The following is a 13,606-nucleotide window of genomic DNA, read 5'->3' on the forward strand; positions in this document are numbered from 1 at the left end:
ACTATTACTAGTACTACATATAGTTCTTTTATATAGAAAAAAAGGTTGAATTTTTAAATTTATCGAATAGAGTATTACTCTCTCCATTTAAAAAAATAAATATTATTTACACTATTTAAAGTAGAATTATTATTTTATTTTATTTTTTAGGTAAATTAAGAACATTATGAGATATCATAATGACCAGTAGATATCATAGGGATTTGGATTGTTTAAAGTCATAGTTTCCTAAATTTTCTACATTTAGCCAAAACTCTAGGATATTTTTGTCTTTACAACATACATAAATGCACTTAGATATGCAATATTTTCTCTCTCTCTTAGTTCATTTTTAGTTGAATGTTGTTTAGGGAAAATAAATTTAGAGAATCTAAATCCACATTAGAGAGATACAATATTTTAGTAGCATTAATCTTATACCTCTTTGCTCATAATATAAAAAAAATGGAATTTTATTTAATTAATATATTAGATTCAAGTAATTAATTAGTTTTCTTCGAGTAATTATTCGAAAAAACTTGAGTTCCATGAAAACAATTCTTATTAATACTTTACACTATCTAAAATAGTTCCAACAAAAAAGAATTTGAAAGATATAATATATAATACATTGATGAGATGAAAATATTGTCTAAATCTAAATTATTATGAATGGAGCCAAGAAATTTTGAACATTGATTGATTAAGCATCCCATTCTATTTCGATGTATCATCACAAGTCACATTCAATGATTGAATAAGGCACACCATTGTCCACTCTCAAATACTCAATAACCCAATTCTCAACTTATTACTACAACCACAACCCAATCACCACCATTCATTGTATAATATGGCCCACCACAACATTCATCAACGGTCACATTTCTTCTTCCTTTCGGCCACTTTTGTTACCATAGAGACCCACCCATCAAGACACTCACTCTGCAACTATGATGCATCGGTACTTCATTTGAGGGAGAATATCAGTATTGGATATATACCCGTATCAATACCGGATACGTACCCGTACCTTAATTTATGTCTATATACACATTAATTTTTTAAAAAATACCGTATTCCGTATCCGATACCGTACACGCACCAAAGCAAAGTAGCAGTCTGCAATGCTCTCAAAGCAATGAACTGAGAGTGACAGAGACACTCAACAAAAACAAAATAAAACAAAACAAAAGTGTACAAATTTTTCTTTTTATATTTACTTTTTCTTTTCTCCTTAAAGAAAGTAAACAAACAAAGTCATAGATATAATCATGGTTTCTCGTACCCACAAATCATTTTATATACCCACATTTGGAGACCAAACAATTGGAAACAGCATCAATATCTAGTTCCAATGTCACAACATCTTATAATAGTGCTACCTTAGCTGTGAAAATAACACTACCACTTTCAAGTTTCAACTTCTACTATGTTCTAATCTCATTTCAACTCCTCATTATTTTGCTTGCTATATTTCAAGGTATACTATTTGCTTTCATTTTCAACTGGGTTTTGTTTATGCATCTCACTTTCATTGTTAATGACTTTGATTAAGTTCTAGTTGTAATCATTTATTTGAGTTTATTTACTTGTATAAACGTTTCTAACATTGTTTGGTGGAAGAACATATGAAAACAACTTATGACATGTTCATATGCTCTTTAGGATTGTTTATGAAAATAGTTTCATTGTATCTTTTGTTACATAAATAACTTTATATGATAAGCTCTTTTGTTATACTCCCTCCGTTGCATATTATAAGCAAAATTCATTTGTTAGGTTTATTGAATAATTGATATATCTGGTCGACGTTTATTCAAACAAGACTTTAGTTTGATTAATTGAGTCTAAAAAAGTGATTTTTTTATGGAACAGGTGATTTTGGTGATGGAGGAGAGACCAGAAACAGAACTGATATCAATACCAGCGACACCAAGAGTGTCGACACCAGAAATACTGACACCATCAGGACAAAGGTCACCAAGACAAGGATCAAAGGAAGCTAAATCATCAAATGCATGGACACCAACATCTTTCATATCACCAAGGTTTTTGAGTCCAATAGGAACACCAATGAAAAAAGTGCTTATAAATATGAAGGGTTATTTGGAAGAAGTTGGTCATCTTACTAAACTTAATCCTCAAGATGCATGGCTTCCTATTACCGAGTCTCGTAATGGAAATGCTCATTACTCTACTTTTCATAATCTCAATGCTGGTGTTGGTTTTCAAGCTCTTGTTTTGCCTGTTGCTTTTGCTTATCTTGGCTGGTAAATTTCGTTATGTTTTCTATTTCTATATCATTCTACAATACTTGATGTGTTTTTAAGTGCGTGTTTGGTTCTGTGGTTACAAAAATTGATTTTGATTGAATTAAGTTAGTTAAAAGTGAATTTGAGGTAAATTGATTATGAGATGTCTCTTTATTTTCATTCTGGCAAAAACTTTACTTTCATTTTCTAGGGAAAAAAAAAGTTCACTATTACCATGTGTGCTGTCCTTTACTTGACATAAAAGGAAGGGATTTTGAAATGAGGGACAAGCCTTCAACAAGCCTGCCTCAATGGAAAGAGATGGTGGAGAAGGCTTGTTAATTTGTCCCTTTATCTTTTAAGTTTCAAAAAGCTAATTTAGCTCCTTGCTTTAAGCAACTTTTTAAAATTCTGTCTATATTCTCTCTTTTTGTTATTGGTATAAGGGCTCTTGTGTTGGCCATCAAATTGCTTAGTGGTCACTAGTATATCTTTTGCTCATAATTCCTAGTACTGTTCTGGTAGCACCTTTTATGCAACTTCTTTTTGACATAGTGCTTGTGTGAATTGACTTATTTGAGTTTATCTACTGTCATAAGCACTTATGAGACTATTTGAGAGAGCTTATAATAACAAATATGTCCATAAGCTGTTTTCAGCTTATTTTCATAAGTGCACCAGGATAGCTTTTGTGAAAATAACTTATAGCTTATATGAAAACAGTTTAATTTTATCTTCTGTTATTAAAATAGTTTATACATAAGCACTTATTTGATGTTTATGCTGTAAACACTTGATTAAGTTGTTTGGCCAAACATGACATGCTATTTCAATAAACTCAGGGACAAAATTGATTGATAGGTGAAAATTCAAGAACTAAGTTGCCTATTTATTCAAATATTTTGCAGGAGTTGGGGAATTATTTCATTAACCGTGGCATACTGTTGGCAATTATACACCTTATGGATTTTGGTTCAACTCCATGAAGCAGTTCCAGGTAAAAGGTACAACAGATATGTGGAGCTAGCTCAAGCTGCATTTGGTAAGTTAGTTTGCACGCCATCAATTATTTTTTCTCGCTAGTTGATAATCACATTGTCATTAACATTTACTTAATTAACAATGTTAAAATACTTTTAGACACATATATCATATAAAATCGATTCCTATATTACTCAAAGAACATGTTGGTTACTCAAATCCTAGATAAAATTCAGACACATAGAACCGTCCTAAAACTAGCTAGCACTGCATGACTTAAAAAGGATCTGAGACAGCATCACATTCACAACTGCAACTTTGTAGGCATTTTCTCGCAGTTTTCTGCAATATAAAGATTCACAGCGTAGCCGCGACCATAACTGCAATTTAAAACCTTACATGCTATATTTGTTGTGTAGTAATGTTTAGTTAATAATGTCTTCTTGTCTACCTTGTATTGTAGGGGAGCGGTTAGGAGTATGGCTTGCACTTTTCCCGACAGTTTATTTATCAGCAGGAACTGCAACAGCTTTGATTCTCATTGGAGGGGAAACCATGAAACTGTTCTTCCAAATAGTTTGTGGTCCAACATGTACCTCAAATCCTTTAACCACAGTGGAGTGGTACCTTGTTTTCACATCTCTATCCATTGTCCTTTCTCAGCTTCCAAACCTCAATTCAATTGCAGGACTGTCACTAATAGGGGCTGTTACTGCCATTACATACTCAACCATGGTTTGGGTTCTCTCTGTGAGCCAACAAAGGCCACCCTCTATCTCTTATGAACCTTTATCACTGACGGCACCTTCATCTTCATTATTTCTTGCATTGAACGCACTTGGAATTGTAGCATTTTCTTTCCGAGGTCACAATTTGGTCTTAGAAATTCAGGTACCAATGAATTGCCTATAAACTGGTATAGTTTCGCGTTCAAATTTATAAAATATTTCTCTTTTAAGTATTTGAAATTGACGATATTTTTTTTTCCGTTCAGGCTACAATGCCTTCGACGTTTAAGCACCCGGCTCGTGTGCCAATGTGGAAAGGAGCCAAGGTTGCTTATTTCTTCATCGCAATGTGCCTATTTCCTATGGCCATTGGAGGCTTTTGGGCCTATGGGAACCAAGTAAGCAAAATAAAGTCAAATTGTTTATCTATATGCTATAAGCAATCATAGAGAGCTTATAAAAACGTATAAGAATAAGCTGAAAACAACTTAGGGACATAGCATAAGCTATTTTTATAAGTTCATACAAACAGTCTTAGAAGTGCTTATGCTATCAGATAAGCTCAAATAAGTCCATCCATGCAAGCTCTTCATATACATTTAGTCGGTATTTTCATTTTGAATGGTAGTTAGTAATTGTTACAGTATTCTTAATTTTTGTATTACCGTTTTGTAACAGATGCCTAATGGAGGGATTCTGACAGCACTATATGCATTTCACAGTCATGACATTTCAAGAGGAATTCTTGCCCTAGCATTCCTTCTTGTAGTGTTCAGCTGTTTGAGCAGTTTCCAGATATACTCAATGCCTGCTTTTGACAGTTTTGAAGCCGGCTACACAAGTAGAACGAACCGTCCTTGCTCGATATGGGTTCGGTCAGGTTTTCGAGTTTTCTTTGGATTTGTGTCCTTTTTCATAGGAGTAGCACTTCCTTTCCTTTCAAGTCTTGCTGGTTTGTTAGGAGGACTCACTCTTCCGGTCACTTTCGCATATCCTTGTTTCATGTGGGTTCTTATTAAACAGCCAACAAAATATAGCTTCAGTTGGTATTTCAATTGGGGTCTTGGTTGGTTAGGAGTTGCCTTTAGCTTGGCCTTTTCTATTGGAGGTATTTGGAGTATGGTCAACGATGGACTCAAATTGAAATTCTTCAAGCCTAATTAAGTTTTCATCAGCACGTACACTTCGTATTGAATGTGTGTTCTGTGTCCACACATGTCAGTGTTCGACACCAATACGACACTGACACAATTGGTTACATTGAACTATTTTCTTTTCTCAAATTACTACCGACGTGTCAATGTAACTGTGTAAGTGTCATGTCCGGTTTCTGCTTTCAGTGTTATAGGTTTTAAGCTTGTTATGTTAATGTTTAGAATTTAAAATGATGATTGTTTGTATTCATATTTGTTGACACCTTTAGAAGAAAAACAAAACACTGGTCTAATATGTTTCAATTTGTAACCTCTTGTGAGTTTAAGAAGTGAAAGATAAAATTCCTCAAGGAAATTTGATTGGTCTAAAGAACTGATTAGGCTTGGCTAATCTAGTTACATTATGCTTTGCTAATTGATTTTGTACTACAAATGTGATAATGTTATTGTTATGCAATATAACTGATTTTAAACCTGCAAATTTGGTCATTGTAGTGAAGGGTTTAAAATATCAACTTGCCCTATAAAAATGACGGGTTAAATAGGCCAACTTGAAAGATACAACCTGTTTTATCATCGCTCCAAAGTTTTTTTTTAGTACAACAAGAGGGCAAAACCCAAAAAAGATAAAAAATTACGAAAATAAGTGAATAGTCTGAAGCATGTAAGCGTCATAAATGTCATAAAAAAGGAGATTCTAGAGCTCTTTAGGAAGAGTCTTCATTATCAAAAGAGTTCAAGTTAAAACTTAAATTAGTTAGTCAATCGGTTGGTCTATTTACTTCACACCATGTATGGTTGACTTGAACTTGTCAATCCATGTTACCATGTCAACTAAAACTTTTGAGTCACTTTCAACTTGAAGATGAATAATCCCTTGTCTCCGGGTTAAATCCATTCTGATATACATGCCCCACATTGCAGCATGGCGCACATTGCAAGAACCAATTTTGCATGCATAACTATTCAGTCAGGTACCACTGCTATCCCGAAGAAAACCATCACACCTTGAAAGATTAACTGAGCTTTTATGCGCTCCGTCACAATTGAGTTTGATTCATCCCTCCTAAGGTAGCTTCCAACCAATGTTAATAGTATTAGTATGTTGAGGCCATCCAATCCAGCGTGTTTATTCTGCAACTTGTTCTTGTTTGCTCCTGCCATCTTATATTTAAGTTATTGTTCATCCACCTCTCACTCCGTTAGAAATATGCATCGAAAATTCTCTGAATTTTTTTTAAATGAAATTTCAATAATCAAACATGGGGGATAATAAGAGAGTTAAAATTAAAAAGAAAATTGGATAATGTATATTACTAATGGAGATTAAAAATAGAAAAACTCAAGTGAAAAGTAAAGAATTTAAATCCCACCCAATTAGGCTTAGCCATACATTGGATTTCATCTCTTTCCATGACTCTCCTCTCCTTTTAAATTAAATAAACTCTTGTCATGTGTTCTAAGTTACGTAGTATTTGTTAGCGTGACTATTTAAAATGATATATATATATATATGGGGGCTGCTAACTTAGACCCAGTTGGGTCTAAGTTAGCAAGGTGCACCTTTTGAGTTGGACAAAAATACCCATGTTTTTAATTTTTGAAAGAATTGAGCAACAGGGGCATTTCTGTAATTTTCTGCAATTTTACACGCGCCCCCCACTTCTTTTTCCCCCCCAGACACGTGGCAGCTTCTCATTTGACAAAAATCGCGCGCGTGCATCACACGCGCCGACAGGCGCGCGTGGTGGAAAGGATGACGCGGAGAGAGAAAGCCTTTTGAAAAGGCAGGCCACGTGTCAGCATATGATTGGCTGCGTTAATTTTTTTTCATTTAATACTTTAAACACGATTATTTCGTCGTAAATTAATTTTTTATTTTTTAATTTTTATACCAAAATTCATAATTTTTTTTTCTCTACAAATAGAGACTTGGTTCGTTTGATTTGGACACCGAAAAAAAAACCCAATTTTTCACTACTTTAAACTCGATTATTTCGTCGTAAATTAATTTTTTATTTTTTATTTTTTATACCAAAATTCATAATTTTTTTTTCTCTACAAATAGAGACTTGGTTCGTTTGATTTGGACACAAAAAAAAAAAACGCAATTTTTCACTACCTTACATCAACTCACTGAAACCATTCTACCAGAAAAATGGTTTCGGAGTACAAATCTCTGAAACCATTCTACAAGCTAAATGGTTTCAGAAGCAAATAACTAATAATCAACTTACTGAAACCATTTTACCAGCAAAATAGTTTCAGATTACAACTCTCTGAAACCATTCTACCAGATAAATGGTTTCAGAAGCAAACACAATTAATAAATTACTCACTGAAACCATTCTACCAGTAAAATGGTTTCAGAATACAACTATGTGCAACCATTCTACAAGCTAAATGGTTTCAGAAGCAAATAACTAATAATCAACTTACTGAAACCATTCTACCAGCAAAATGGTTTCAGATTACAACTCTCTGAAACCATTGTACCAGATAAATGGTTTCAGAAGCAAACACAATTAATAAATTACTCACTGAAACCATTCTACCAGTAAAATGGTTTCAGAATACAACTATGTGCAACCATTCTACAAGCTAAATGGTTTCAGAAGCAAATAACTAATAATCAACTTACTGAAACCATTCTACCAGCAAAATGGTTTCAGATTACAACTCTCTGAAACCATTGTACCAGATAAATGGTTTCAGAAGCAAACACAATTAATAAATTACTCACTGAAACCATTCTACCAGTAAAATGGTTTCAGAATACAACTATGTGCAACCATTCTACAAGCTAAATGGTTTCAGAAGCAAATAACTAATAATCAACTTACTGAAACCATTCTACCAGCAAAATGGTTTCAGATTACAACTCTCTGAAACCATTGTACCAGATAAATGGTTTCAGAAGCAAACACAATTAATAAATTACCCATTGAAACCATTCTACCAGTAAAATGGTTTCAGAATACAACTATGTGCAACCATTCTACCAAAAATAAAAAATAAAAAATTAATTTACGACGAAATAATCGAGTTTAAAGTAGTGAAAAATTGCGTTTTTTTTTCGGTGTCCAAATCAAACGAACCAAGTCTCTATTTGTAGAGAAAAAAAAATTATGAATTTTGGTATAAAAAATAAAAAATAAAAAATTAATTTACGACGAAATAATCGAGTTTAAAGTATAAAATGGAAAAAATCACGCAGACCCATTCATATGCTGACACGTGGCTGCCTTTTCAAAAGCAAAATTTTCTCTCTCCAGCTTATAATCTAGTGTGGCGCAGACAGGATGATCTGATAGATCAGGATGATCTGGGCTGTCTGATTGATCAGACAGTCTTAATGAGATCACATCTTGGCTGTCTGATGGAAATCAACGGTCTGTAACCATGGTCCTTCCGTACGCGCGCGACACTGGATCCACGTCTATTAATCGTTTAAGAAGGTGGGGCGCGTGTTGTTATTTTTTTTTTATGTAAAATAACAGAAATGCCCCTGTTGCTCTATTCTTTCAAAAATTAAAAGAATGGGTATTTTGGTCCAATTGAAAAGGTGCACCTTGCTAACTTAGACCTAACTAGGGTTTTCTAACTTAGACCCTAGTTAGGTCTAAGTTAGCAAGGTGCACCTTTTCAATTGGACCAAAATACCCATTCTTTTAATTTTTGAAAGAATAGAGCAACAGGGGCATTTCTGTTATTTTACATAAAAAAAAAAATAACAACACGCGCCCCACCTTCTTAAACGATTAATAGACGTGGATCCAGTGTCGCGCGCGTACGGAAGGACCATGGTTACAGACCGTTGATTTCCATCAGACAGCCAAGATGTGATCTCATTAAGACTGTCTGATCAATCAGACAGCCCAGATCATCCTGATCTATCAGATCATCCTGTCTGCGCCACACTAGATTATAAGCTGGAGAGAGAAAATTTTGCTTTTGAAAAGGCAGCCACGTGTCAGCATATGAATGGGTCTGCGTGATTTTTTCCATTTTATACTTTAAACTCGATTATTTCGTCGTAAATTAATTTTTTATTTTTTATTTTTTATACCAAAATTCATAATTTTTTTTTCTCTACAAATAGAGACTTGGTTCGTTTGATTTGGACACCGAAAAAAAAACGCAATTTTTCACTACTTTAAACTCGATTATTTCGTCGTAAATTAATTTTTTATTTTTTATTTTTGGTAGAATGGTTGCACATAGTTGTATTCTGAAACCATTTTACTGGTAGAATGGTTTCAATGGGTAATTTATTAATTGTGTTTGCTTCTGAAACCATTTATCTGGTACAATGGTTTCAGAGAGTTGTAATCTGAAACCATTTTGCTGGTAGAATGGTTTCAGTAAGTTGATTATTAGTTATTTGCTTCTGAAACCATTTAGCTTGTAGAATGGTTGCACATAGTTGTATTCTGAAACCATTTTACTGGTAGAATGGTTTCAGTGAGTAATTTATTAATTGTGTTTGCTTCTGAAACCATTTATCTGGTACAATGGTTTCAGAGAGTTGTAATCTGAAACCATTTTGCTGGTAGAATGGTTTCAGTAAGTTGATTATTAGTTATTTGCTTCTGAAACCATTTAGCTTATAGAATGGTTGCACATAGTTGTATTCTGAAACCATTTTACTGGTAGAATGGTTTCAGTGAGTAATTTATTAATTGTGTTTGCTTCTGAAACCATTTATCTGGTACAATGGTTTCAGAGAGTTGTAATCTGAAACCATTTTGCTGGTAGAATGGTTTCAGTAAGTTGATTATTAGTTATTTGCTTCTGAAACCATTTAGCTTGTAGAATGGTTGCACATAGTTGTATTCTGAAACCATTTTACTGGTAGAATGGTTTCAGTGAGTAATTTATTAATTGTGTTTGCTTCTGAAACCATTTATCTGGTAGAATGGTTTCAGAGAGTTGTAATCTGAAACTATTTTGCTGGTAAAATGGTTTCAGTAAGTTGATTATTAGTTATTTGCTTCTGAAACCATTTAGCTTGTAGAATGGTTTCAGAGATTTGTACTCCGAAACCATTTTTCTGGTAGAATGGTTTCAGTGAGTTGATGTAAGGTAGTGAAAAATTGCGTTTTTTTTTTTTGTGTCCAAATCAAACGAACCAAGTCTCTATTTGTAGAGAAAAAAAAATTATGAATTTTGGTATAAAAAATAAAAAATAAAAAATTAATTTACGACGAAATAATCGAGTTTAAAGTAGTGAAAAATTGGGTTTTTTTTTCGGTGTCCAAATCAAACGAACCAAGTCTCTATTTGTAGAGAAAAAAAAATTATGAATTTTGGTATAAAAATTAAAAAATAAAAAATTAATTTACGACGAAATAATCGTGTTTAAAGTATTAAATGAAAAAAAATTAACGCAGCCAATCATATGCTGACACGTGGCCTGCCTTTTCAAAAGGCTTTCTCTCTCCGCGTCATCCTTTCCACCACGCGCGCCTGTCGGCGCGTGTGATGCACGCGCGCGATTTTTGTCAAATGAGAAGCTGCCACGTGTCTGGGGGGGGAAAAAAGAAGTGGGGGGCGCGTGTAAAATTGCAGAAAATTACAGAAATGCCCCTGTTGCTCAATTCTTTCAAAAATTAAAAACATGGGTATTTTTGTCCAACTCAAAAGGTGCACCTTGCTAACTTAGACCCAACTGGGTCTAAGTTAGCAGCCCCCATATATATATATATATATATATATATATATATATATATATGTTATTGAGCGGTGTAACATTACTCAAATATTACACCGGTGTAATTTGATCTCTCCCTTATATATATATATATATATATATATATATATATGTTATTTGAATGTAAAAAAATTGGAAACGTATTTGACAATATATATGTTTATCTCTATTTCTCACGTAGTTTTAACTTTATACATTTTTCAGTTTTCTTATAAGTCCTAGTTCGACTAATAAAAATGTCGAAATTGTTAAGTCGGACGCCGTAACCCGGGTTCGAACTCGAGATCTCACAATTATATATGAGTTTAATTCAGTAGAATACCACTTTATTTAAGAAAAAAAAAATACACAAGAGAAATGCATGACAACAAATTTTTAATTTCCATAGATAATTTCTCTTTTAAAATAGCCTCCACAAAAAACATGGAATCTTTTCATGACCAAAAAAGTATGGAATCTTTCAAAGACATTGCTTTATGACATGGTACTTTTTTTTATCAATGTTCACGGAGTTGGATTCTTTCAGACAAAACATCTCTCTCCAACATAAAAAATGAGAGTGAAAGAAGAGAGAAGATGGAGAAAATGAGGAGGTAATTAGTAGAGAAAAATATTAAGTGAAATAGATAAAATATCTACTAAAAAAAATATTCAAATATTCGTTGTGTAACACTTTATAAATAAAAATATATTTTATAAGTTCATTGTGTATTTAATGAATCTGATCTATAATATAGACTATATTCATCATTAAATATACGATTAACCTAAAAAATGCATTAAATATTATATGTATGTGTTGTCACCGATAAATGTTACTCCCTCCGGTCTTAAATATAAGTAAAAATCAAAATGTATTTGGCTGAAAATATTTTAATTTTTATTTATATTTAAGACCGAAAGGAGTAACTCATGACTATACACTACAGTCTACACCTACTCTGAAACGGTCCTAAATATGCAAAGGTTCGAACATGTCACATTTGAAACAAATTCTTCTCTTATTGCTACAATTGTTCTCCAAAGAACTACTTCCATTGTTCATCTTAAACTTCTACTAGAGTAGGTTATTTCTCTTTCAAACCTCCCTTGATTGGACTGCATCCATTCAATAGTGTTTTCGAGAGGCCAACTATTGTGCTAACATGATACTCTCTCCTTTCCAAAATGAATGAGTCATTTTGAATATGTGTATTATTGACACATATTGTTTTGACCATAATTTTTTACTAATAAATAAAAATAAATATTAACATATAAGATGTTGTTAGGTTCGTCTCGATGAGTATTTTTAAAATATCAAATTTTTATAATTTTTTACTATTATACAATTAAAGATATTAATCATCAAAGTCATGCATTGTCATGCGTATTTCAATCAGTTGGCTCACTCATTTTGAAACGGATGAGTAACTAATAAATGCCACACTATTATTTAACGATAATTAATTTCTATTATAAAACTTATGGAAGTACACAAATAAAAATCCAATCTTTATCATGGGTCCAAATTCCTGGTCACTTTGATCAAAATCTATTGTCACTATGCCTTGTTTATATTTTAATTTATAGCATAAAGAAGAATGAAATCGTAAATAGTTATAGTTATTAGATGAATGAAAAATAAAAAAAAAAAAAGAAATGACTACATCACATCAAACCCACATTGAATGAACCTCAATATTTTTATTTTTATTTTTCACCATAAATATTCGGCCTCTACCGAACTGTCTAATATGGTTCAAAGTCAGTTTTGGTGTTATGTGGTTCTAGCTAGCTCTTTTTCGATCACAGTTGTAAGAGATTGAACCATGATCATCCCTATCAAGCTCAGCGTCAATCATCACTGAACCAACTCACTATAAACCATCCTCAATGAAATTTTATCACAAACAAAGGATAGTATCTTTTACTAGTAAAAGGAAGGTTGAATTGCTCATAGGCCTTCATTGTGATGATGTTGCACTCTAAGAAAATGTTTTCAATCTTTGTTAAAATCTTAATATTATCTCTTTTAATTTATTAAATTAAATCTAAAAAAAATTAAATTAGCATCATCATAATTGTATGAGTAACCAAAAAGATCATCATAATTGTATGCATCCTTTTACATTCCTCCAAATATAACTTATAAAATGAGAAAGTTTAGTGACTAATAGGTTCACTCTCACTTTTTATAACCACCACCCCACATTCTTTTTCTACTCATTTCTAAATCTTAATATTTGACATTTTCACTCAATATTCATTTGTACTAATGTTTAGTTTTTGTTCTTCATTTGTAGGTTGAAAGAAATAATTTTTCACTACAAATAGAATGTTAATGGATGAAAAGGCTGATATTCTCAATTACTCTTATCAAATTATATTGTTCATTTAAAAGTTATCTTTAAAATATTTTTTTATCATAACAATGATTGTAGGTATACAATCTTATTTTTCTCATTTATTTATTGATATTGGTTGTTCATTTGTTATCGAGAACATAGAAACGTTATATTATTTTAATCTACTTACTCCAGATCCATGTGATAGAACCAGAGGAAGAAAAAGGTATTTACTAATTTATAGATTTTTTGTTTGAGTCATCATTTCCGTTCTCAAATATAACTCTTGGGTACGTATTCTTCAATTTTTAATAATGTCTTATGTTTTTTTCTTACTTTTCATGTATGCCTTCACTAATTTATTGATTTCTATGACAGAATATTGACTAAAGTATCTATTGATTTTCATGCATCCTTACGAGAAATTTGTAAAACAAATGGTCACTCATATAAGAATATCTTATCATCT

General features: G+C 32.4%; 1 protein-coding gene across 2 annotated transcripts; it reads left to right on the top strand.

The window, feature by feature from the left end:
• Nucleotides 1–1,181: 1,181 nt before the first annotated feature.
• LOC123905561 (lysine histidine transporter-like 8) lies at nt 1,182–5,467 on the top strand. 2 transcript variants are annotated; one of them, XM_045955212.1, is made up of 6 exons: nt 1,182–1,462; nt 1,858–2,252; nt 3,143–3,276; nt 3,679–4,106; nt 4,210–4,341; nt 4,622–5,467. In XM_045955212.1, the coding sequence occupies exons 2-6, from the start codon at nt 1,870–1,872 to the stop codon at nt 5,105–5,107; spliced, it is 1,563 nt and encodes a 520-aa protein (XP_045811168.1). In that variant the 5' UTR covers nt 1,182–1,462; nt 1,858–1,869; the 3' UTR covers nt 5,108–5,467. The 2 variants fall into 2 exon arrangements, with proteins under 2 accessions (XP_045811168.1, XP_045811169.1); XM_045955213.1 differs by lacking the exon at nt 1,182–1,462 and adding an exon at nt 1,604–1,702.
• Nucleotides 5,468–13,606: the final 8,139 nt, after the last annotated feature.

This window comes from Trifolium pratense, linkage group LG2 (assembly GCF_020283565.1).
Source record: "Trifolium pratense cultivar HEN17-A07 linkage group LG2, ARS_RC_1.1, whole genome shotgun sequence".
In the NCBI taxonomy this organism is placed as follows: Eukaryota; Viridiplantae; Streptophyta; class Magnoliopsida; order Fabales; family Fabaceae; genus Trifolium; species Trifolium pratense.